This window comes from Eptesicus fuscus, chromosome 21, assembly GCF_027574615.1.
Source record: "Eptesicus fuscus isolate TK198812 chromosome 21, DD_ASM_mEF_20220401, whole genome shotgun sequence".
Taxonomy (NCBI): domain Eukaryota; kingdom Metazoa; phylum Chordata; class Mammalia; order Chiroptera; family Vespertilionidae; genus Eptesicus; species Eptesicus fuscus.
Window position 1 is genome coordinate 47,513,188 of NC_072493.1, and position 23,781 is coordinate 47,536,968.

The 23,781-nt window shown below is 52.0% G+C and overlaps 1 protein-coding gene and 2 pseudogenes across 1 annotated transcript; 2 read left to right on the forward strand and 1 right to left on the reverse strand.

Moving 5' to 3' along the window:
- The first annotated feature begins 186 nt into the window (after positions 1-186).
- Positions 187-5,244, forward strand: LOC129147534 (epidermal growth factor receptor substrate 15-like; annotated as a pseudogene).
- A 1,338-nt stretch (positions 5,245-6,582) lies between these two features.
- On the reverse strand, positions 6,583-17,231 carry LOC129147114 (leukocyte immunoglobulin-like receptor subfamily A member 6). Its single transcript, XM_054710055.1, has 13 exons — positions 17,199-17,231; positions 16,847-16,930; positions 16,689-16,724; positions 16,227-16,526; positions 15,779-16,081; positions 15,266-15,562; positions 14,706-15,008; positions 12,669-12,956; positions 12,212-12,514; positions 11,749-11,991; positions 11,317-11,370; positions 10,714-11,013; positions 6,583-7,627 (listed from the first exon to the last, which is right to left on the reverse strand). Exons 2-13 carry the CDS (start codon positions 16,878-16,880, stop codon positions 7,491-7,493), a joined length of 2,598 nt encoding a protein of 865 aa, XP_054566030.1. The 5' UTR covers positions 16,881-16,930; positions 17,199-17,231; the 3' UTR covers positions 6,583-7,490.
- Positions 17,232-19,328: 2,097 nt separating this feature from the next.
- LOC129147535 (epidermal growth factor receptor substrate 15-like) lies at positions 19,329-21,080 on the forward strand (annotated as a pseudogene).
- The last annotated feature ends 2,701 nt before the right edge of the window (positions 21,081-23,781 follow it).

Sequence of the window (23,781 nt, forward strand, 5' to 3'; positions counted from 1 at the left end):
GGGCACAGCCTCTCTCTAGGAGCCTGACTCTCATTTTCATGGTGAAGCAGGAAACAGACCCGGAGCCTCCTGAGCTGCCCCTTGCAGGTGAGGTGACCCAGGGCACGTCCTTCCCTGTCAGAGCCTCCCCCACGGGGTCTCCTTGCTCCTCAGCCCGTCCATCAGCCCCTCCCTGGGGTCCTCACCATGGACAGTGCCACCCGGGCCCTGGAGACGCTTCAGGAAGACGTGGGTCCCTGTGTCTGCAGAGCTCAGATCAGCAGGGACATGCTCACCCTCTCCCTGTGCAGCTCAGGGCGGTGTCCCTGTGACAGTGAGCACAGAGGGAAATGCAGGGAAATAAGGGAAGGAAGCAGGTCCCTTCTGTGGCCCCAGAATCTGGGTTTTCTTTCTCTCACATGTTTCTTCATGAACTTCCCTTTTTCTCAGCCACAGCCTCCAGCCCCTCCTTCCTGGGAACACGTCTCAGGGTCATCTTCCCCTCAGGGCCCCTCGTTCCTCAGGCAGCGCTGTCCCCCTGGGGCCATGGCTGGTCCTAGACATTGAGAAGCTGTCATATGGTCTGGAGCTTTGATTTGTTGATAAAACCCCTTTATTTAAATACTTGTGTCCCACCTGCTTCCTGTGTGAACCGAGCAGTAATGTCTCTATCAGGTGTTTTCTTCCATTTTTTTACAAGAGAACACCCACTGTAATTTACTTACTCTTCAATGACTTTAACTCCTGGAGGGTCACAGCATGACACGGATTCAGTGTCCACTGATCTTAGCAGGACGGTAGCTCTGGAATTTGGCAGGAACCGTCCACTGTCCCCATGAGCACGAGTTCCGTCTCCCCAGGTGACTGGGTTTGTGGGGTTTGCCTCCAGGAGTCACTGTGCTGCTCTTTGCTTTGTACAGGGAGCCCATCTCTTGCCCAGAGTTCAGTTTCATCTCCCGCACCCACCCCTTCAGCTTTAAGGACAGCTGTGAGCTCCCTCTGCCCCCCGAGGCCCGCCTGCAACCGCAGAGCTGGTCTGAACCACGGCTTCCTCACTTATTTGTGCTCATAGCAGTCCTGCTCCCAGGGTGGGTCCCAGGTCCAGAGGCAGGAGCGCCACTCATACTTTTCTTCTTCCTTTTTCCCCCCAACAAGTTTGAAAAAAATCTATACATATTTCTTTATTAATTTCAGAGAAGGGAGAGAGAAACATCAATGATGAGAGAGAATCACTGATCGGCTGCCTCCTGCACGCCCCACACTGCGGATGGAGCCCACCACCCGGGCACTGTCTGGGAATGGAACCGTGACCTCCTGGTTCATAGATCGACACTCCACCTCTGAGCCATGGTGCCCGGCTCTTCGTCCAGTTTTAAAAGCTTGTTGTGCATTTAATTATGGGTTGGAACTCTAAGTGTGCGTTTTGACTAGAAACATCCCTCTCAGACGTTCGTCTCGCCTCAGTGCGTTTGCTCTGTCACAGTGTCTATGACACCAGTGGCCAAGGTCCCCGGATTGTCCAGAAGACCTCGCTGCATACTGGGTGGGCCTGGAGTTAATTGTGGGCGATGATTTCACTTTTCAGATGAAATTTTTAATACTTCAACGATGATTCAGATTTTCTATTCATCCCAGAGGCCGTCTTGGAAAATAAATCCTCACATCACACCAGGGCAGAGCGTGGCCCTGAGGGTGGGAGTCATGGTGTCTCTTGTCTCATTCCCAGCAACCCCACAGGAAGGGGAACTGTGTCTCCCAGATGTTAGCTCTCATTCCCATGATGGATCAGGAAATAGACCCGCAGCCTCCTGAGACGCCTTTGCAGGTGAGGTGACCCTGTCAGAGCCTCCCCCACGGGGTCTCCTTCCTCCTCAGCCCGTCCATCAGCACCTCCCTGGGGTCCTCACCATGGACAGTGCCACCCGGGCCCTGGAGACATTTCAGGAAGACGTGGGTCCCTGTGGCCTGCAGAGCTTGTTCCTCAGGAAGATCTCTCCTCCTTGTTCCGGGACTCTGTCTTCACAGTCAGTGACAATAGTGTGTTATTGCTTCGATTTGGATTATTATTTATTTATTTATTTATTTTTTAAAATATATTTTATTGATTTTTTACAGAGAGGAAGAGAGAGGGAGAGAGAGTTAGAAACATTGATGAGAGAGAATCATCGATCAGCTGCCTCTTGCACACCCCTACTGGGGATGTGCCCGCAACCAAGGTACATGCCCTTGACCGAATCGAACCTGGGACCTTTCAGTCCGCAGGCTGACGCTCTATCCACTGAGCCAAACCAGTTTTGGCCGATTTGGATTATTATTTATTTATTATTTAAAAAATATTTTTATTTATTTTAGAGATGAAGGGATAGGGTGAGAGAGACAGAAACATCCATGATGAGGGAGAATCACTGACCATCTGCCTCCTGCACGCTCCACAACCTGGGCATGTGCCCTGACCGAGAATTGAACCTCAACCTTCTGGTTCATACATAGATCGATGCACAACCCCGGAGCCATGCCAGCTGGCTGATTCTTATTTAAATCGTCCTCCATAGTCCATTAGGGGTGTGACCTTAACCCTCAATGTACAATCTCTTGAGTCTCAGTTTCCTCTCATGCAGCATGTCGTCAAGATCCCAACTCCTTAGAGTGGTTGTGGGGTCGGTGCTTTGGGGACCTGGAGGGAGCCATCCTGGTTTGTTTCCACACTTGACTAAGCCCTGTGAGGTGAGCCATGAGCGGGGTTGTTCAGAACTCCCGAAGAATTGGATGATTGTTATACCCACGTACAAATCCCATCTGCTCCTGATGCTGAGAAAGGCTGTGCACACTGTTTCTGAAACATGTGGCCACCCTCAGTGCCAGAAAGGGAAGTGGAAGTTCCCCAGATGGAGAGGGAAGCAGAACAGACAACCACTGTGAGAGTTGAGTGGCTACTGGTCCTGGGTGCAGCCAGAAGTCATCAGCGTGGAGTTTCCCGTCTCTGTGTGGACAAGGGAGGGACCCAGGGTGGCCACACACAGGGAGGGGAATGGACTCAGGGTGAAAGTTGGAGCAGGGTTGCCCCTCCACATGCTTTGGATATGGGCACTGGGGTCTCTCTGCCCACGGACCCAGCCCATGGTCAGCACTGAGCTATGTCCCTGTGTGTGTGTGAAGCGGATTCAATCCATTCTAGCCGGACGTGGGCGTCTGCCCAGGTGTGAGTGTGAGGCTCACCTTTGGGGTGGGCCCTTCTGGGCTCATCACAGTCAGATGCTAACTTAGGGAGACAGGAAGCCACAGGGCAGGGCTAATCCCACTCTCCACCTCTTTGTGTCCTGAACATAGGACAGCCCTGAGAGGGATTTTCTGTGGAGCAGCAGGCGTGTGTGAGGGGAGCATCCAATAGGAATGAACGTGAAAGGGAAATCCCAGGGGTTGAGAGGAGGGAAGGGTTTGCCTCCTCTGAACCCTCCCTTTCCTCCCCGCCCGCCCCTGTCTGTCAGTCCTTCTTTTCCCTCCCCTGCAGGATGGGGGCACCATGGCTGTGCTGGCCCAGCTTCCCTGACACAGTCATCAAGTGGGACCCCTTCATGTGAAAAATGCTACAGACAGGGTGGTGCGGGCCATCCCTGAGGGTATTGGCTGCTGATGCTGCTGCTTTCCTGAACAGATCAGGCTCCCAGATCTAACACTGGGAAGGTTTGGGCTTTAGCTGACCCAGAAGGCAAATGTGTCCTGAGCAAAGGGCAATTGTTCATTGCTCTGTGCTTGTGCATGTACCCAGAATACATTGCAGGTGTCACTGAGGAGGTTGAACCTGCCTGTTCCTCCACCAAGACTTCACCACACCCATAGTCTCTTGCTGGACAGCGGGACCTCTGTAATGGGGCTCCCATGGGCTGTAAAATCTGAAGACAAGGCCAGACATGGTGCCATTTTTTTTTATTGTTTTGAGCCCTGTATGTGGATTCCTGTCTGTGATAAAGGGAAACCAGTGCCGCTCACCTCGAAGCTGCCTGTGGCTGCCTTTGGAAGCGTCTGTGACCTGAGTGGTGTTGGCCATGGGGCGAAGCTCACAGAGATGAGTCTACAGGTGCCATGTGCTTGGTGAAGGGCACATTGGAGAAAGCACCTGTGCCCAAGTCCTGGCCTCCAGCCTTGTGCCACCTGCTAAGAGGAAAGCGTGGCTTGGATCCCCTGCAGAAAAGCTAAAGAGGATGGCATCTTCCTGGACACTGACAGGACATGGATGAGTTTGTGTCTGGATTGGAAGTTTGTGAGATCTTCCTGGAGACAGGGTCAGCTTCTCCCTGACTAGCCTACCTTTGGGTGTTATGTGACCCTGTGGGAAGCTTTCAAAGGACATGTTTGCCTTGGCTTTTCACTCAGTCAATCAGATGTTAACAAAGGGCATTGATCCTCCTCTCATTTTTACTCCTGAGATGCTGCCACCACCCGACAGGGCCTGTTTAGGAAAGAGCATCATAGGACCCAGTTCTGATCTCAGATTTCTCTGCTATTAAGGAGGCTAGATGCCCTTAATAATGACACCATTGACTCAAAGAGGGACAAGAATAATGTGCAAGATGACCTTAAGGAGAAAGAAGGTACTCAATTTCTAAAAATTCTCACCTGAGAACATGCTTAGAGAGAGAGAAGGAGAGAGGGAGACAGAGCAACATGGATGTGAAAGGGAAGCATTGATCAGTTGCCTTCTGCAGGTGCCCCAATTAGAGACTGAACTGTCAACGCAGGTGTGTGTCCTGACCTGGAGTTGAACCAGCAAGCTTTTGGTGCACAGGATAATGCTCAGCCAACTGTGTACCTTCAGCTGGGCGAAAGATATACTCTTCAACAGAGAACGGCGTGAGCCTGGGTCTTCAGGATGAACTTCAAATGCTAATCTGCAAAGACTAGAGGCCCAGGAACAGCAAGGACAGGTTCTCCTTATGGGCTCGATGAGCAGGAAGCCCAGCTGTAGGAGCGACTCAGGGAAGTAAATCTAGTGCACTGAGGTGGCCAACCTGGTTACATCCCTGGAAGCTGAAGGAACTAGTCAAGAGTCACAGATTTCCACTTCTGAGGAAGATCTGGCCAAGCTAGGGAAGAGTGGAGTCACCTACCGCAAAGGACAGCAGGATTGGGGGAGAGTGTGAAGTCAGGCCAGGGCCACCTTGGACCGCCTCAGTGGTTCCTGTATGGTTCATAGCAAAAAATCCATTCAATGCAAATGGATGAAAAGGAAACTGAATGAAAGAGCTGGAAATGCAGAGTAATCACTGAAAGTGGTGCAGTCACTGATCATCAGAGACACAAAATAAAACATAGTGAGGTATCACCTTCACAGTCAGAATGGCTATCACCCACAAATCAACAAATGACACTTGTTGGTGAGGATGTGGAGAAAAGGGAGCCCTGGTCCACTGCTGGTGGGAATGCAGACTGGTGAAGCCATTATGGAAAACGGTGTGGAGTTTCCTCAAATAATTGAAAATGGAACTGCCTTTGGCCTAGTGATTCCACACCCAGAATATAACCTAAGAACCCTGAAACAGCAATCAGAAAGAACATATACACTCCCGTATTCATAGAAGCCCAATTCACAATAGCTAAGATCTGGAAACAGCCCAAGGGCCCATCGGTAGATGAGTAGGGAAAAAAGCTGTTACATTTACACCATGGAATGCTATGCAGCTGTAGACAAGAAGGATTTCTTATCCTCTTAGACAGCATGGAGGGACCTGGAGAGTATTATGCTAAGTGAAATAAGCCAGTTAGAGAAAGGAAAGTATGACATGATCTCCCTTGTATGTGGATTCTAAGGAACAATATAAACTGAAACGTAAAACAGATCCAGAGACATAGAGGCACGGAACAGACTGTGGAATCTTCCAGGGAAGGAGGAAGTGGCTGGGTAGGTGAGGAGAAATTAACTGGGGGACTTATATGCATATATGCACAGCTCAGGGACACAGACAATCCTGTGGAGAAGGCCTGGGAGGGGCAGGTGTGGGGAGTGGTGGTTCATGAGAATGGATTGGCGATGCAGCTGCAAAATAAAAGGTTTCTCCTGAATTCAACAGTGACAGACAATGCAATGAGGAAGACCCATCGACTGTAGAATCAAGTTCACTGGCAGATCCAGGTGCAGGTACAGACTTGGATATTTTTCCAGTTTGATATTTTTGTTGGCAGTGATCCTTTCAAGGCTGATCCTTTTGGGGAAATTGGTCTATTTGGAGGTGGTTCTTTCAAGGGTTCGGATCCATGTACATGGGACAGCTTTCTCCAGCAATCTCCTCCTGACCCTGTGGCCACGTCTGGTGCAGAGCCTTTCATGCAGCCGGCATCAGCAGTGACCCTTGGGTAGAAACACTGAGGCACCGTGATCCTATGGCTCCAGGTGGAAGGTGGTTGTTGCAGCCAGTGATTGGCCCACAGACCCGTTTACCATATTAACAATGGTGGGAACTATTCCTGTTGGAAACGCATGTGTCACCTCCAAACTGATTGATGTAAATGTATGAAACAAACAAATCTGAATCAATTTAAAACGGGTCTGGAAAATTTATGAAAAGTGACATAAAACAAACCTTATGCATTACTTAAATAAAATGATGCCAACAATTCAAAATTACTTATTTATTATCAAAATATTATGACTTCTGCTCAAGATAGCAGAGGAAGTAAAGGAAGTACTCAAATCCTCCCATGACCACAACAGTAGTTGTTCTAAACTACAGAACAACCATCTTTCAGAACCATCTGGAATCTTGGTGAACAGAAGTCCACAGGTAAGGATACAAAGAAGAAGCCACATGGAGATGGTAGGAGGGTGGAGATGTGCAATGGGCTGGACCACATGGAGCAGGTATCAGGACTTTGTTTTTTTGCTTAGTTCTTCTTGGTTGAAAAATAATCCCACAGCCTGGCCAGTGTGTGTCAGTGGTTGAACATCGACCTATGAACCAGGAAGTCATTGGTTCAAATCCCAGTCAGGGCACATGCCTGGGTTGCGGATTCCATCCCAAAAGGGTGTGTACAGGAGGCAGCTGACATTTTTCTCTCCTCAATGTTTCTATCTCTCTATCCCTCTTCCTTCCTCTCTCTCTAAAATCAACAAAAACATAGTTAAAAAATAAAAGTAAAATAAAATGAAACAATCCCAATTTTATGAAGATACCACATTTTGTTGGGATGGATGTGACCCAGCATGAAGGGGTGTATAGATGTGTATACAAACCAGCCATGTGGGACGAACCCTCACATCACAGGGTGTGAACAGGAGGGCAGTGATGGAGAATGAGCAAGGACAGGGAGGGAGGGAGAGCACCCCAGGTGGATGGAGGAGGCGCCCTCTACAGGTACATGGCCCACGTTCTCCTGCACCCAAACCTCGCCTACCACATCTTCTCTCCTGGACATTCTCAGCAGACAGTTTCCCCAACTGTGGTCCATATTCTCTTCTGGGGTCATCAGATGGGCTCCAGGGCTCCCCCACTCTGAATGGTGCGTTGTTGCCTCTGTGTTCACATCCTGGCTACATCGAGGATCCTTATGGGGTTGTTTCGAGCCTGAAATAGCAGCACCGCAAGGACCAGCAGGACCAAGCCAGCCACGCCCATCCGGATGAGATTCTCCACTGTGTAGTCTTGAGGATGGGAAAATAAGAGTTGTAGGTACAAAAGTCTCAGAGGTCAGCGCCGACCCAACCCTTGAATTCTGATGTCTTCCCTGAGCTCCCACATCCCCTTCACATCAGCAGCCCAGTGGTGTCTGAACTCAGCACCTGCTCTGAGTCACCTTGTAAGAGTGTCCCCAAGAACTGAGGATGAGAAAAGATATGATCAAAATTCAGAAATAATTAAGAGCTGGGCGTTCTGTGTTCAGCCTGAGACTCAAGACCCCATGAGCTTATTCCCCTACAGCTGAGAGATTCCCGTTCTCAATAGCTGGGGACCCAGAGTCCATGGAGGAGGGTGTGGTGTCAGGGGCTCCTGAATCTCAGGAACACGAAGGGGTGAAAGTCTAAGCTGGTGTCCTTCACCCCACCCAACCCAGGCCCCTGCGCTCTGGGGTCCGCATTTTCATCCTCACCTGGAATTGTTCATCTATTAATTCTTCTATTAACTCATTTATTTATTTGCTAGAGGCCCAGTGCATGATTGAATCATGCACGTGTAGGGTCCCCTACACGCTTTCGCTTTTGATCGCGGGGTAGCTGGGTGCCTGTCCACTGGTGCACCAGGCCTTTCAGAAGCCTCCGGCTCAGCAGAGGCTTCCGAAAGGCCTGGTGCAGGAGCCGACAGGCACCCAGCTCCCCAGCTTTTGATGGTCCGCAGTGGGACGTGAGCTCGCTGCCCCAGAGGCCCTTTCTCTGCTGCAGCACAGCCATGGCGCAGACGCTGAGCTCGTGTCGCTGCTGGCGACGGGAGCTTAGCGTCCCGCTGGCCCAATTGGCTATCCCGGCCACCCCGAGTCCCGCCCCCTGTGCCTCCCACTGGCCCAATCGTGGGTGTAGCGAAGTGATAGTAATTTACATATTACCATTTTATTAGGTAGGATTAAATATATTTTTATAGATTTCAGAGAAGAAGAGAGAGAGAGAGATAGATAGAAACATCAATGATGACAGAGAATCATTGATTGGTTGCCTCCTGCACACCCCCTAATGGGGACTGAGCCTGCAACCCGGGCACGTGCCCTTGGCCAAAATCGAACCTGGGAACCTTCATTCTATAGGCAGACGCTCTAACTACTGAGCCAAACCAACTAAGGTTTAACTCAATTATTATACAATTATACAAATGAGTATCTATAGTGGTAGATTTACACTGAGTGGCCAGATTATTATGATCTCTGATCGCATAATAATCTGGCCACTCAGTGTACTTCTCTTGAGCACCTCATTTATTTGATATCAAAGATACTATAAATCGTGCACCTGATCAGTTTTCCCCTTTGCACTGGCTGACAGAAAGCTCAGGGCAAGTAGGTGGTTGATCTCCAGCAAAAGTCTAGAATACCTTTGGTGCCCATTTGAGATACAAATACACTGAGTGGCCAGATTATTATGCATTCAGATCACAATAATCTGGCCGCTCAGTGTATTTACCAAATGAAAAATGTGGGCATATGGATGCTAATGGTGTGAGTTTTTGCTTTATCGCAAAATACAACAAAGTCATAACCAAGGAAGTCCACACTTCTGGTTCAAACGTTATGTCACAGAGAAAATCCCCCTAATTTCATTATTGAGTGAGCACCCAAAGTAGGAAATCATGTCAATCTGTTACCCTATTTTGATATAAAATCTAACATATAAACAGAATTATTGACCTCTCCTCCTTACAGTGATTCATGCAATAACTCTAATGTCAGCTCCGCAATTCAGATAATGCACATGGACGATCCGCGCCACTCAGTTGGGTTAATATCCAAATGGGTGACACCAAGAAGCCTTTGTAATGGGTGTCATGTGGTTAAAGGTCAGAGAAAAGGTAATTATGGGGGATGTGTATCGGTCCCCCCAGAGGGCATTCCTAGTAAACCCTAATGAAACAGAAGATCCTATTGGAAGAAAGCGGCCAATATAAAATGCAAATTTGTAAGTGGATTTGCCTTGACAGAACATTTGGTGTGAATTAAGCCTTCTTCTGCAGGGAAAGCTGTGGCCCATTTTGTTCTGTCATTCCATCCTATGGGACGTGGAGTGAGAAAAATAGGTATGCCATCGGGAATAAAGAAGTGACATTCCCTTTGACTGCTGGGGATTATAACTTTATATCAGAGGATCAACTGAAAAACAGTCCACAGGGAGAGTCTTTGGGAGGCTAACAGGCCATGATATAAGTGTGTCCAAACAAGAGCTTTCCTATGTGCACTTACTACCATTTAGGAAATCTACAGGAATCACACCGCTTACTCACAAATTACAATATTAATTGTGCAGTTCTCTATGTGGGCTGTGCATTCACTCAATTGTACAAATAGCTGTCACATGCTTCTGAAGTTCATTTGAAAATGTGAGTGATAAGAAGACTTTATATAAACAAGAAGTTGTTCTCCATAACAAATGTCTGAATTTAATCGACTGCCAATGAAAATAGGAATAGAATACTAATATTTCTATCTGGACTCCGTATAATGTAAGCTAAATTGTGAGCTTATGGATTGAAGTACTGCCTGAAGGTTCTCTAACAAGAGCCATAATAGACCCGTGTGCACAGAAACCCTGAGCAGAGGTGAATGCACAGAGTCTGGGCAGGAGGCCATGGTCCCCATGAGGCCTGCGTCCCCATGAGGCCTGCAGGGTCCCTCCTTATTCTCAGGTGAGCACCGAGGTCCTGGAGGCCTCCAGGTGAGCACAGGAGGCCATGAAGTGTGGTGCCCATAAACAGGATGCTTCTCTCTATAGGGGGTTGTCCAATGGGGGCTGGGACTACAGGGACCCAGATTCTGAGATGAAGACATCAGGAGGTGAGTGCTGAGGGGATCTGTGTTCTCTGCTCAGTCTAATCACATTCCTGCTCATTTCACTCACATCTCACTCGCCCTCCTTACCCTTCATCTCTGCTGGGGTGCAGAAATGGGTTCAGGAGTGGGAGGTCCTGTCTGTCTCTACTCTCTCATGGGCTGGACCCTGCTCTATGGAACCTCCTCCCCCTCCTTGTTTATTACTGTCACCCACACTCCTAGGGACAGGGCCCTGAGCCGACTGAGCACAGAAAGGACGGGGTCAGGGCTCCTCACCTGAGACCACCAGCTCCAGGGGGTCACTGGGCTGTGACAGCAGGTAGGGGGAGGAGCTGTTGGAGCCAGAGCACCTGTAGGTCCCCTGGTGGCCTGAGCTCACAGGACTGAGGGTGAAGGTTGCCTGAGCGGGTGCAGACGTGTTGTGCAGACGAAGGTGCTGGGGAAGGTCCAGTGACCCCTCCCTGTGCAGGTGGAAGGTGTCCAACCAGATCTCAGACCCACACCGCAGCGTCACGGTTGCTTCCCTGGACACAGAGGGTCCCGGCTGGGCTGAGAGGGAGGGTTTCCTGTACATTCCTGGGGAGAGGAAGGTTGTGGTGTACAGACAGCCACCCCTCCCTCACGCCCTTGACCCTGAGCTGAGGGACCTTGGCCTTCTTCAGAGACTCTGTCTGTGACCCCTCTCAGCTCCTCTCAGTCCCTCTCGTTGGTGTGTTTTATCTCCATGCCCACACCTCCTTTCTCCCGCCCCCCCCCCCAGACCTCTGCCCAGCTCAGCCTCTGCTCCAGGGCCCTCTCCTGGACCCCATCACTCCCAGGTGACCCTGGGCCCAGAGCCCTGAGCAGACCCTCAGCACAGCGGCAGGGCTGGCTCCTCACCTGCCACCAGGATGTCCAGGGGGGCGCTGGGGGCCGACCACGCAGAGGAGCGATAGGTGTTTAATGAGCACCTACTGTGTGTGAGGTAAATGCTGGGGTCTGTCACTCATCTCCTCTCACCTCACAGCAGTCATGCACCAGGGATTGCTGACCCCACCACCCACTTCACTGAGGCTCAGAGAGGTTAACCACATGCCCCATGTCATCCAGCCTGGACGGGGCAGGGCTGGGACTGGAACCCGGGACTGTGTGTTCCCTGTGCTCTCCTCATGCTGCCCCCCAGGGGGACACCAGCTTCGTGCTGTGGGCTCCTCCTCTGCAGGGTCCTGTCCACGTCTCATCTGGAGCTGAGGGTCCTTCCTCATTACCCGCCCCCAGCACAGCAAGGACAGGAGGGGCAGGGTGTGTGGTGGACTCTGAGTCTCCTGAATCTGTCCCCACCCACAGGGCTACTGTAGCATCTGTACCGGCCCCCGTGGGTGCGGTTCACGGGGCCCAGGGGGAAGGCGGGGCTGCGCTGCCCATCGAGGCGCTGGGGGTGTGTGAGCCCCTCGTCCTTGGTCAGCGCGAATCTGTCAAAGCCGGCCTCCGCGTGGCACCGGAGGGTCAGGCTGTGTCCAGGCAGCACCAGTGTGCCTGGCTGGGCCGAGAGGGCGGGCTCCCTGTGCACACCTGGGAGGAGGGGACAGTGGCACAGGGGACACCCCACATTGCCCACTGGGCTGCAGTGACAGGTCTCACATGTCCCTCCCTGAGCCTCCCGCCTGTGGGTCTGTCCCCAAGAGGCCAGTGTCACTGACCCAATGAGCCCAGCGCTCCACTGGGCACACAATTCAGGTCTGTCATTTGGGCCCAGGAAACAGATGGTATTGAATAGGAACCAGGTCCTCATCTGTGACCTCGATGTGCAGAGGGGCACTGGGCTGTGACCACACGTTGGGGTAGGTGCTGGAAGAGCCATAGCATCTATAGGTCCCCCCATGGGAGGGGCTCACGGGGCCCAGAGGGAAGATGGCCCACCACCTCCCAGTATGGATCCTCGGTTCTGCTTCCATGTGTTGGGGTGGGTCAGCCCCTCCCTCCTTCAGCAGATGGAAAGTGCCCAATGTGACCCGTGAGCTACAGGAGAGGGACAGGTTCCCTCCTGAGGCCACCACAGGGCCTGGCTGGGCTGAGAGGGAGGGTGCACCGCCCACTCCTGTGGGAGAAGAAAGGGTCTGTGTTAAAGGGACTGTCACCCTCATGCCCCAGGTGTGGACTGTGAGGGGTGGGGTCCCCCTGAGGCCACACTTAATTCCCTCTGCCTGTGACCTGGAGCCCACAGTGGGGAGGAGACCCGGTGTCTCCCTTACCTGTCACCACCAGGAGCAGGGAGTCACTCCGCTCTGACAGTATGTCCCCAGTGGTGTAATATGCACACTGGTACCGCCCTGCGTGGGATTGGGTCATGGCTCCAATGAGGAAGCCGGCCTTGTTGCTGGAGTTCTGTGGTTTCCTCGTATCCAAGGGCTCCCAGCCCCTCTCTTCATACAGAAGGTAGGCACTAGCCTGCAGAGACCCCTGACACCAGATGGTCACGGGGCTCCCCTTGGTGACGATGGGTCCTGGGTCAGCCCAGATGGAGGGTCTGGGGACGTCTCCTGGAAAGGAATCGGACATGAAATATCAGGAGAGTCCTTCTACCATTATGACATGTATGAGCCAGTGATGTTGTTTAATGAGCACCTACTGTGTGTGAGGTAAATGCTGGGGTCTGTCACTCATCTCCTCTCACCTCACAGCAGTCATGCACCAGGGATTGCTGACCCCACCACCCACTTCACTGAGGCTCAGAGAGGTTAACCACGTGCCCCAGGTCACCCAGCCTGGACGGGGCAGGGCTGGGACGGGAACCCAGACTGTGGGTTCCCTGTGCTGTCCTCATGCTGCCCCCCAGGGGGACACCAGCTTCGTGCTGTGGGCTCCTCCTCTGCAGGGGCCTGTCCATGTCTCATCTGGAGCTGAGGGTCCTTCCTCATTACCCGCCCCCAGCACAGCAAGGACAGGAGGGGCAGGGTGTGGTGTGGACTCTGAGTCTCCTGAATCTGTCACCACCCACAGGGCCCTGATACACACCCCCCTTGGGAAGTTTTGGCTGGGGGCTCTGCCTTCCTGAGCTCTGTGAGCCCTTATGTCACCTCATCTCCCAGCAGCCTGTGAGCAGGATGGGACCAGGGATGAGCAGACAGGAACCCCACACTCAGAGGAGAGAAGGGACCGCCCAGCCCCACAGCAGGAGCAGCAGAGCCGGGAGCTGAGCCAGGGCTGATCCACCCTGTTCCCTCCTCTGAGCTGAGCCTGAGCTGAGGGGACAGGACCAGGGTGCCCGGACCCTTGTCCTGCCTGTCCCTCCCTGTACAGTGTCACCATCACTGAGACAGAGGGGACAGGCCCCATAACATCACGTCCTGGGGGTTTCCCTCTCCCAGGAGGTCAGGGCCAGAACCGACAGGAAGTCTAAGCTCTGGACAAGGATTCTCTCCTTTTACACCTGGAGACACTGAGGCCCAGGCAGGGGAAGGGGGTGTCCAAGTCAGCGTCTCCAGATGGGCCTGAACCCATGCAAGGCTGAGCCCCTGTCCCTCATGTAGGCACCCACCACCTTTCCTCAGAGACCCTCACTCCGCTGTGGCCTGACTCCATGTAGGGGAGCCTCTGATCCTCAGAGCCATCTGGGCATCAGGATGACAGGTGAGGGAGGGGCTGTCTTCTCCCCATTAGCGAACAGCTCCCCCTCCCCCAGCTGGGCCCCACACCTCTCTCAGCCATGCCCTCCCTACCTGTCCCCTGCCTCACTCCTCAGGAAGCCTGACTGTGTGGTGGGGGAGGGTTGAAACCTCCAGTTCCTGGAGCCCCTTGGTTCACTTAAATCTCTCCCCAGCTCCCAGCCAGCCCTGGGACACAAGCCTGTTCTTAAGTGTCTGGGCGGAGGAGGGGCCATTAGATCCTCTGAGAGACTGGGAACTGCCCTGGGGTGGTCTGTGCCTTCTGTGAGCAAATGGGACCCAGTGGTTCATCAGCTGTGGACATGGGCCCTGTGTGTGTGGGGGTGGGGTCCTAGGGGGTCCTGGGAGGACAGAAGGGGGTGAGGGTCTGGGGTTGACCCTAGAGTCTCTTCCTCTCTCAGATCCTCCTGCATCTGCCCTGTGGCCTTTCAGACCCTCCCACTGTCTACAGGCACCTTCAGGACCAGGTGAGGGGCAGGGGTAGTGAGGGATTGGGCAGTCTCTGAGAGGCAGATCTCCTCTGGGTGACCATCCCTAGAGCCCCTCACTCACTTTCAGCCCATGATCCTTCTGGGGACAGAACCCTGAGCTGATAGCTCAGCAGACAGGGTCAGAGGACCTCACCTGAGACCAGGAGCTCCAGGGTCTCACTGGGGCGTGACAGCAGGAAGGGGGAGGTGCTGCGTGAGCTGTAGCACCTGTAGGTCCCCCCATCGGCTGAGGTCACAGGGCTCATGGAGAACTCTGCCTGGAACTGCTGAGCTCGGTGCTCTGATCTCAGACGCAGAGGGGGATCGGCTGCCCCCTCCTTGGACAGAAGGAACGTGTCCCTCTGGCTCCATGATTGACACAGCAGGGTCACGTTCTCTCCTGAGGCCACCCTGGGGCCTGGCTGCACCGAGAGGGAGGGTCTGTCAGACAGCTGTCCTAGAGAGAGAGAGGGAGGGTGAGGGCTGCCTGCCCACCTTCTTCTGCCCTGAGAGTCACCAGGCCTCTCTCTGAGGACCCTCCTCTCTGTCTGTCTCTGTTTCTCTGTGTCTCCCCCTCTCCCATCCCACCTTGTTTCTCTCTACCTCTCTCCGTCCTGGGGCCTGCACTTTGATTCTGTCCTGCACACCTGAGACCCCCTCACAGCAGGGCCTGTGCAGAGTCTGAGACCCTGACTGAACCCACTGGCTCCTCACCTGCCACCAGGATGTCCAGGGGGTCACTGGGGGCCGACCACTCAGAGGACAGGTTGTATCCACCGTAGCATCTGTACCGGCCCCCGTGGGAGCTGCTCACAGTGCCCAGGGGGAAGTGGGCCTGAGAGAGCCCAGCCTGGGGCTGCAGGACAAGGCTCTGGGGGAGGTCCCGTCCCCCCTCCTTGTGCAGAGCGAATCTGTCATAGCCGACATCAGAGCGACACTGGAGGGTCAGGCTCTGTCCAGAGGCCAAGATGGGGCCCTGCTGGCTCAGGAGGGAGGGCTTCCCAGACTCACCTGGGGAGACCAGACGTGAATTACAGGGGCTGCTCCTCCCATAACCCCCTTCTCCTGGCCTGGCCCCCAGGTCTCACTGTCTCTCTCTGTGTCCCTAACCCAGGAGCCCCTGTGCTCCCCTCACCCCACCCTCTCACATGGGGCTCCCCTCACAGCAAAGATTCCAATAATGTGTCTGGTGCCTCAATCCATGGATGGGACAATAATGGGACTCACCTGAGACCAGGAGCTCCAGGGCATCACTGGGGTGTGAGCACACATGGGGCCTGTCCCTGGAACAGCCATAGCATCTGAACGTCCACCTGTGGCCGGGGGTCACGGGGCCCACAGAGAACAGGGCCTGGAACTGCCCACTGCGATGTGACTGTGAGTCCAGGGCCCTGAAGAACCTGTGATCTCCTTCCTTAGTCAGAATGAACCTGTGAAATCCCTGCCATGAGCCACACTGGAGGGTCACGTTCCCTCCTGAGGTCACGACAGGGCCGGGCAGGGCTGAGAGGCTGGGTTTGCTGTAGGATCCTAGGAGAGGAGGAGGCAGCGTGTTAAATGGGCTCAAAGCTCCCTCATGTCCCCCAGGGCTGGGCTGTGAGAGGGAGACACCCTGAGAGCAGACCCCCTTCCTGAGGGCAGAGCCTGAGGCTGGGACCCCTGAGTGTCCTCTCACCTGTTGTCACCAGCTCCAGGGGGTCACTGCGCTCTGACCAGTTAGTGTGGCTGAGATAGTAACAGCGATATATCCCTGCATCATTGTCTGTCATGTGTGTGATGGAGAAATTGGCCTTGTCCCCAGGCTGCTGTGGCTTCTGACTATTCCATGATGGTGGGCTTCCCTCTTTCTCAAAACGGTACTCCTTAGTCCCTTGGGTCCCCTGACAGGAGATGGTCACGGGGTTCCCCCGGGAGATCACAGGGCCTGGCTCAGCCCAGAGCTTGGGCTTGGGGAGGGGCTCAGCCGAGAGGATCCCTGGAAGGAATCAGAGGCTGGATCATAAGACATTCCCACACCTGGTCCCCAGCTCTCAGTCCTGGATGCCCCCCATTTGTCACACAGATCCTGCCCCTGCTGCCTGGCGGTGGGCCTTGTCCCCATTAAGGAGGTGCATCTGGAACACCTGAGGAGACTCACCTGCCTGCACTGGGGTCCTGAGGCCCACACTCAGCCCTGGAAGAGAGTCCCTGTGAGAGGTTTGCCCTGAACCCTGAGCAGCCCCCTCCTCCCCAGGAGCCCCCTGAGTCCTGGGGTCCTGACAGACCAGGGCTTCCCTCCTCCTCCTCCCTTCTCACCGAGGCAGAGCAGGGCCCTGAGGGTGGAGGTCATGATGTCTTCTCCCTGAGGCCTCAGATGAGCAGATGAAGGAGATGGCGGGGCTAGCAGGATGGACAGACAGACGCACGGGTTGTGGTCACTTAGAGGCCGATCCCCTCTGTGTCACGTCAGCAGCCTGCAGGTGAGGGCACAGCCTCTCTCTAGGAGCCTGGCTCTCATTTTCATGGTGAAGCAGGAAATAGACCTGCAGCCTCCTGAGAAGCCCCTTGCAGGTGAGATGACCCAGGGCACGTCCTTCCCTGTCAGAGCCTCCCCCACGGGGTCTCCTTCCTCTCAGCCCGTCCATCAGCACCTCCCTTGGGTCCTCACCATGGACAGTGCCACCCGGGCCCTGGAGACACTTCAGGAAGACGTGGGTCCCTGTGGCTGCAGAGCTCAGATCAGCAGGGACATGCTCACCCTCTCCCTGTGCAGCTCAGGGCTCTGTCCCTGTGACAGTGAGCTCAGAGGGAAATGCAGGGAAATAAGGGAAGGAAGCAGGTCCCTTCTGTGGCCCCAGAATCTGGGTTTTCTTTCTCTCACATGTTGCTTCATGAACTTCCCTTTTTCTCAGCCACAGTCTCCAGCCCCTCCTTCCTGGGAACACGTCTCAGGGTCATCTTCCCCTCAGGGCCCCTCGTTCCTCAGGCAGCGCTGTCTCCCTGGGGCCATGGCTGGTCCTAGACATTGAGAAGCTGCCATATGGTCTGGAGCTTTGATTTGTTGATAAAACCCCTTTATTTAAATACTTGTGTCCCACCTGCTTCCTGTGTGAACTGAGCAGTAATGTCTCTATCAGGTGTTTTCTTCAATTTTTGTACAAGAGAGCACCCACTGTAATTTACTTACTCTTCAATGACTTTAACTCCTGGAGGGTCACAGCATGACACGGGTTCAGTGTCCACTGATGTTAGCAGGACGGTAGCTCTGGAATTTGGCAGGAACCTGTCCCCATGAGCACGAGTTCCGTCTCCCCAGGTGACTGGGTTTGTGGGGTTTGTCTCCAGGAGTCACTGTGCTGCTCTTTGCTTTGTGCACGGAGCCCATCTCTTCCCCAGACAGAGTTCAGTGTCATCTCCCGCACCCACCCCTTCAGGTTTAAGGACAGCTGTGAGCTCCCTCTGATCCCTGTGACCCCGCTGGTCCGAACCAGTTTCCACACATATTTGTGCTCAGCAGTCCTGCTCCCAGCGGGCCCCACGTCCAGCAGCGGGAGCGTCACTCATTTTTCTTCTTCCTTTTTCCCCAGCAAGTTTGAAAAAAAATATCTTTATTGATTCCGGAGAGGAAGAAAGAGGGAGAAAGAAGCATCAATGACGAGAGAGAATGTCTTACCCGTTGCCTCCTGCACACCCCACAAGGGAGATCAAGACCGCACCCTGGGTATATGCCCTGATGGAGTATCGAACCCCGATCTCATGGTTCATAGAACGATGCACAACCACTGAGCCATGCCAGCTGGGCTGATTCTCATTTAAATTGTCCTCCATTGCCCATTAGGGGTGTGACCTTCAACCTCAATGTAAAATCATTTGAATCTCAGTTACTTCTCATGCAGCACGTTGTCAAGAACCCAACGCCTTAGAGTGGTTGTGGGGTCGGTGCCACGGGGACCTGGAGGGAGCCATCCTGATTCATTTCCTCACCTGACAAGCCCTGTGAGGTGAGCCATGAGCAGTGTTGTTCAGAGCTCCGCAGGAATTGGATGGTTGCTGTACCCACGTACAAATCCCATCTGCTCCTGATATTGAGAAAGGCCATGCACACTGTTTCTGAAACATGTGGCCACCCTCAGTGTCCAAAAAGGGAAGTGGAAGTTCCCCAGATGGAGAGGGAAGCAGAACAGACAACCACTGTTGAGTGGCTACTGGTCCTGGGTGCAGCCAGAAGTCATCAGCCTGGAGCTTCCCGCCTCTGTGTGGACAAGAGAGGGACCCAGGCTGGCCACACACAGGGAGGGGATCTGGACTCAAGGGGAACCTACAGGGTTGCCCCCTCCACATGCCTTGGATATGGGCAGTGGGGTCTCTCTGCCCACGAACCTAGGCCATGGTCAGCACTGAGCTATGTCCCTTCTGTGTGTGATTGAAACTGATTCAATCCATTCTAGACGGGCGTGGGTGTCTGTCCTGGTGCGAGTGTGAGGCTCACCTTTGGGGTGGGCCCTGCTGGGCACATCACAGTCAGATGCTAACTTAGGGAGAGAGGACACCGTGGGGCAGGGCAGATGCCACTTTCCACTTCTTTGTATCCTGAACATCAGGACAAGCCTGGGAGGGACTCTCTGTGGAGAAGCAGGCATATGGGAGGGGAGGGTCCAATAGGATTGGACTTGAAAAAAATCACCCAGGGGGTGAGAGGAGGGAATGGCTTGCCTTCCATGCACCTTCCATTCCTCTCTGCCCGTTGCGCCCCTGTCTGCCTGTCCTTCCTTCCCCTCCCCTGCAGGATGGGGGCACCATGGCTGTGCCAGCCCAGCTCTCCCTGACACAGCTATTAAGTGGGACCCTTTCATGTGAAAAATGCTACAGACAGGGTGGTGCGGGCCATTCCTGAGGGTATTGGCTTCTGATGCTGCTGCTTTCCTGAACAGATCAGGCCCCCAGATCTAACACTGGGAAGGTTTGGGATTTAGCCTACCCAGAAGGCAAATGTGTCCTGAGCAAAGGGGAATTGTTCATTGCTCTGTGCCTTGTGCATGTACACAGAATGCATTGCAGGTGTCTCTGAGAAACTTGAACCTGACTGTTCCTCCAGCAACACTTCACCACACCCATAGTGCCTTGCTGGACAGCGGGACCTCTACAAAGGGCTCCCATGGGCTGTAAAATCTGAAGACAAGGACAGACATGATGCCATTTTGTATCGTTTTAAGCCCCGAACGTAGATTTCTGTCGGTGATAAAGGGAAACCAGCATCACTCACCTCGAAGCTGCCTGTGGCTGCCCTTGGAAGTGTTTGGGAGCTGAGTGGTGTTGGCCATGGGGCGAAGCTCACAGAGATGAGTCTGCAGGTGCCATGTGCTCGGTGAAGGGCACATTGGAGTAAGCCCCTTTGCCCAAGTCCTGGCCTCCAGCCTTGTGCCACCTGCTAAGAGGAAAGCGTGGCTTGGATCCCCTGCAGAAAAGCTAAAGAGGATAGCATCTTCCTGGACACTGACAGGACATGGATGAGTTTGTGTCTGGATTGGAAGTTTGTGAGATCTTCTTGGAGACAGGGTCAGCTTCTCTCTGACTAGCCTACCTTTGGGTGTTATGTGACCCTGTGGGAAGCTTTCAAAGGGTATGTTTGCCTTGGCTTTTCACTCAGTCAATCAGATGTTAACAAAGGGCATTGATCCTCCTCTCATTTTTACTCCTGAGATGCTCCCACCATCAGACAAGGCCTGTTTACCAAAGAGCATCATAGGACCCAGTCCTGCTACAGATTTCTCTGCTATTTAGGAGCTAGATGCCCTTAATAATGACACCATTGACCTAAAGAGGGACAAGAACAATGAGCAAGAGGACCTTAAAGAGAAAGAAGGTGCTCTATTTCTAAAGTTCTCATTCGAGGACATGCTTAGGGAGAAAGAGGGAGAGAGGGAGTCAGATCCACATGGATGTGAAAGAGAAGCATTGAGCAGTTGCCTTCTCATGTACCTTGACTAGGGTTTGAACCCACAACCCAGGTTTGTGTACTGACCTGGGATTGAACCAGCAACCTTTCAATGCACAGGATAATGCTCAAACAACTGAGCCATTCCAGCTGGGAGAAAGATGTACTCTTCAACAGAGAATGGTGTGGGCCAGGGTCTTCAGGATGAACTTCAAAGGGCAAATGCTAATCTGCTAAAACTATAGACCCAGAAAAAGCAAGGTCAGGGTCTCCTTAATGGGCTGGATGAGCAGGAAGTTTAGTTGCATGAGCGACTCAGGGAAGTCAGAAGGAAATGTGCTGAGGAGGCCCAGCTGGTCACATCCCTGGAGTTGAAGGAACTAGTCAAGAGTCGCAGATCTGCACTTCTGAGGAAGAGCTGGCCAAGCTGAGGAAGAGTGGAATGGCCTACAGCAAGGAACAGCAGGATTGGGGGAGAGTGTGGAGTCAGGAAGGGCCAGCTGGGACCTCCTCAGGGGCATCTGCATGGTTCATAGCGGGAAATCACTTGAATGCAAATCGATGAAAAGGAAAGGGATAGAAAGGAAAGAACTGAAAACCCATAGTAATCAATGAAATTGGTACAGTCACTGATCATCAGAGAGACACAAAATAAAAAACAGGGAGGTCTCATCTCACCTGTCAGAATGGCTATCACCAACAAATCAACAAATGGCTCTTGTTGGTGAGGATGTGGAGAAAAGGGAGCCCTGTCCACTGCTGGTGGGAATGCAGACTGGTGAAGCCATTATGGAAAACGGTGTGGAGTTTCCTCAAATAATTGAAAATGAAACTGCCTTTGGCCTAGTGATTCCACACCGAGAATATATCCTAAGAACCCTAAAACAGCAATTAGAAAGAACATACAGACTCCTATTTTCATAGAAGCCCAATTCAATATAGCTAAGATCTGGAAACAGCCCAAGGGACGATCAGTAGATGAGTGGGTAAAAAACCTGGTACATTTCCACCATGGAATACTATGCCGCTGTAGGAAAGAAGGATTTCTTACCCTTTGAGACAGCATTTAGGGACCTGGAGACTATTATGCTAAGTGAAATAAGCCAGTTAGAGAAAGGGAACTATGACATGATCCCACTTGTATGTGGATTCTAAGGAACAATATAAACTGAAGCATAAAACAGATCCAGAGACATATAAGCATGGAACAGACTGTGGAATCTCCCAGGGAAGTAGGAGGTGACTGGGTTGTTGAGGAGAAATTAATCGGGTGATTTATATACATATACACACAGCTCAGGAACACAGACATAAGTGTGGGGAGTGGTGGCTCATGAGAATGGACTGGCGATGCAGTTGCCAAGGAAAAGTTTGTCCTGAATTCAACAGTGAGGAAGACCCATCTGTGGTGAATGGCTAAAGCATTTGGACAGGTTCAAGCCTGGGACTAATGAGAGGGCATTATGCTCTCGTGGCAAAGTCACGTGCAAATCCCAGAACAATTATAGCCAAAGGCTATAGTTGTAAGCTTGACCTTATGGTCTAAACTTGTGGGCCCACGTGGCTGAGTGATATGGGCTGCAGGAGGTGCAGCAAGTAAAGAAGCTTGATCAGGTGCATGTAATTGAGTAGATTCCAAACTCACGAGAACACTGTAAACATCTTGACCACGCCTATACTTTGTCTCCTGGAATTTGGCTATAAAATAAAGACTTGGCTTGCAGGCCTTGGGGCTTTCTCTCCATCAGGGAGAGCAGCATCCCACCTAGCCCCAGCTTTATTTTCTTGTCTCTTTTCTCCATCCTTTACAGCTTCCTCTCAGTTTCACCCATGGCCGAGCTGGCTCCGCACACCCATCAACTGTAGCATCAAAGTCAATGGCAGATCCAGGTGCTGATACAGATTAGGATTTTTTCCAGTTTGATTTTTGTCTTGGCAGTGATCCTTTCAAGGCCTATCTTTTTGGGGAAATTGGTCTATTTAAGGTGGACCTTTCAAAGGTTCATATCCACCTACATTGGACAACTCTCTCAAGTAATCTTCTCCTGACCCTGTGGCCACGTCTGGTGCAGAGCCTTTCATGCAGCCGGCATCAGCAGTGACCCTTGGGTAGAAACAGTGAGGCACCGTGATCCTATGGCTCCAGGTGGAAGGTTGTTGTTGCAGCCAGTGATTGGCCCACAGACCCGTTTACCATATTAACAATGGTGGGAACTATTCCAATGGTGGGAAATGCATGTGTGACCTCCAAACTGATTGATGTAAATGTATGAAACAAACAAATCTGAATCAATTTAAAACGGGTCTGGAAAATTTTTAAAAAGCAACTTAAGCCGAAACCAGTTTGGCTCAATGGATAGAGCGTCGGCCTGCGGACTGAAGGGTCCCAGATTTGATTCTGGTCAATGGCATGTACCTTGGTTGTGGGCACATCCCCAGTGGGAGGTGTGCAGGAGACAGCTGATCGATGTTTCTCTCTCATCGATGTTTCTGGCTCTCTATCCCTCTCCTTTTCTCTCTGTAAACAATCAATAAAATATATTGTTTTAAAAAAACAACTTAAAACAAACCTTATGTATTACTTAAATAAAATGAGCCAAACAACTCAAAATTACTTATTTATTATTAAAATATTATGATTTCTGTTCTAGATAGTCGGGAAAGTAAAGGAAGTACTCAAATCCTCCCATGATCACTGCAAAATCACAATTAAACTATAGAACAATCATCATTCAGAACCTGCTGAAATCTAGGTAAACAAGGATACAAAGAAGAAGTCCCATGGAGATGGTAGGAGGGGTGGAGATGTGCAATGGGCTGGACCACGTGGAGCAGGTATTAGGGCTTTAATATTTTGTTTTAGTTTGTTGTTTTTGTTTTTTGGTTTAAAAACAATCCCAGGGTTATGAAGATACCACAATTTCTTGGGATGGAAGTGACCCAGCATGAAGGGGTGTGTAGATATGAATCCAAAGCAGCCATGTGGGATGGACCCTCATGTCAGTGGGAGAGAACAGAAGGGCAGTGGAGGAGAGTCAACAAGCACAGAGAGCAAGAGAGAACACCCCCCCTTCCACCAATATTTACAGGGTAAAACAAGATTATTGTTAGAGTAATAAATTTGACAGTACAATAGTAGTCAAGTTTTCAGGCAAATTTAAATTGGCCAGTTGAAACAAATGAATATTCTAGAAAAAATAATTGTACTGGACAAAAAGGTGTTCCTAAAGTGTCAACTAAAATTTTTATTGGTACTTCATCTCACGATAAAATTGTGCACCATGTAATGAACCTAAAACAGTAATATTATAGTACA

Excerpts from the sequence above, each read along its gene's own strand:
- LOC129147114 (XM_054710055.1), bottom strand. The coding sequence starts at position 16,880 with ATGACCTCCACCCTCAGGGCCCTGCTCTGCCTCG. Across the intron at positions 15,563-15,778 it reads CCTGGAGCTCCTGGTCTCAG|GTGAGTCTGGGAAGCCCTCC; the intron begins GTGAGTCCCATT and ends TGGTCTCCCCAG. Across the intron at positions 12,515-12,668 it reads CCTGCTCCTGGTGGTGACAG|GAGTGGGCGGTGCACCCTCC; the intron begins GTAAGGGAGACA and ends CTTCTCCCACAG.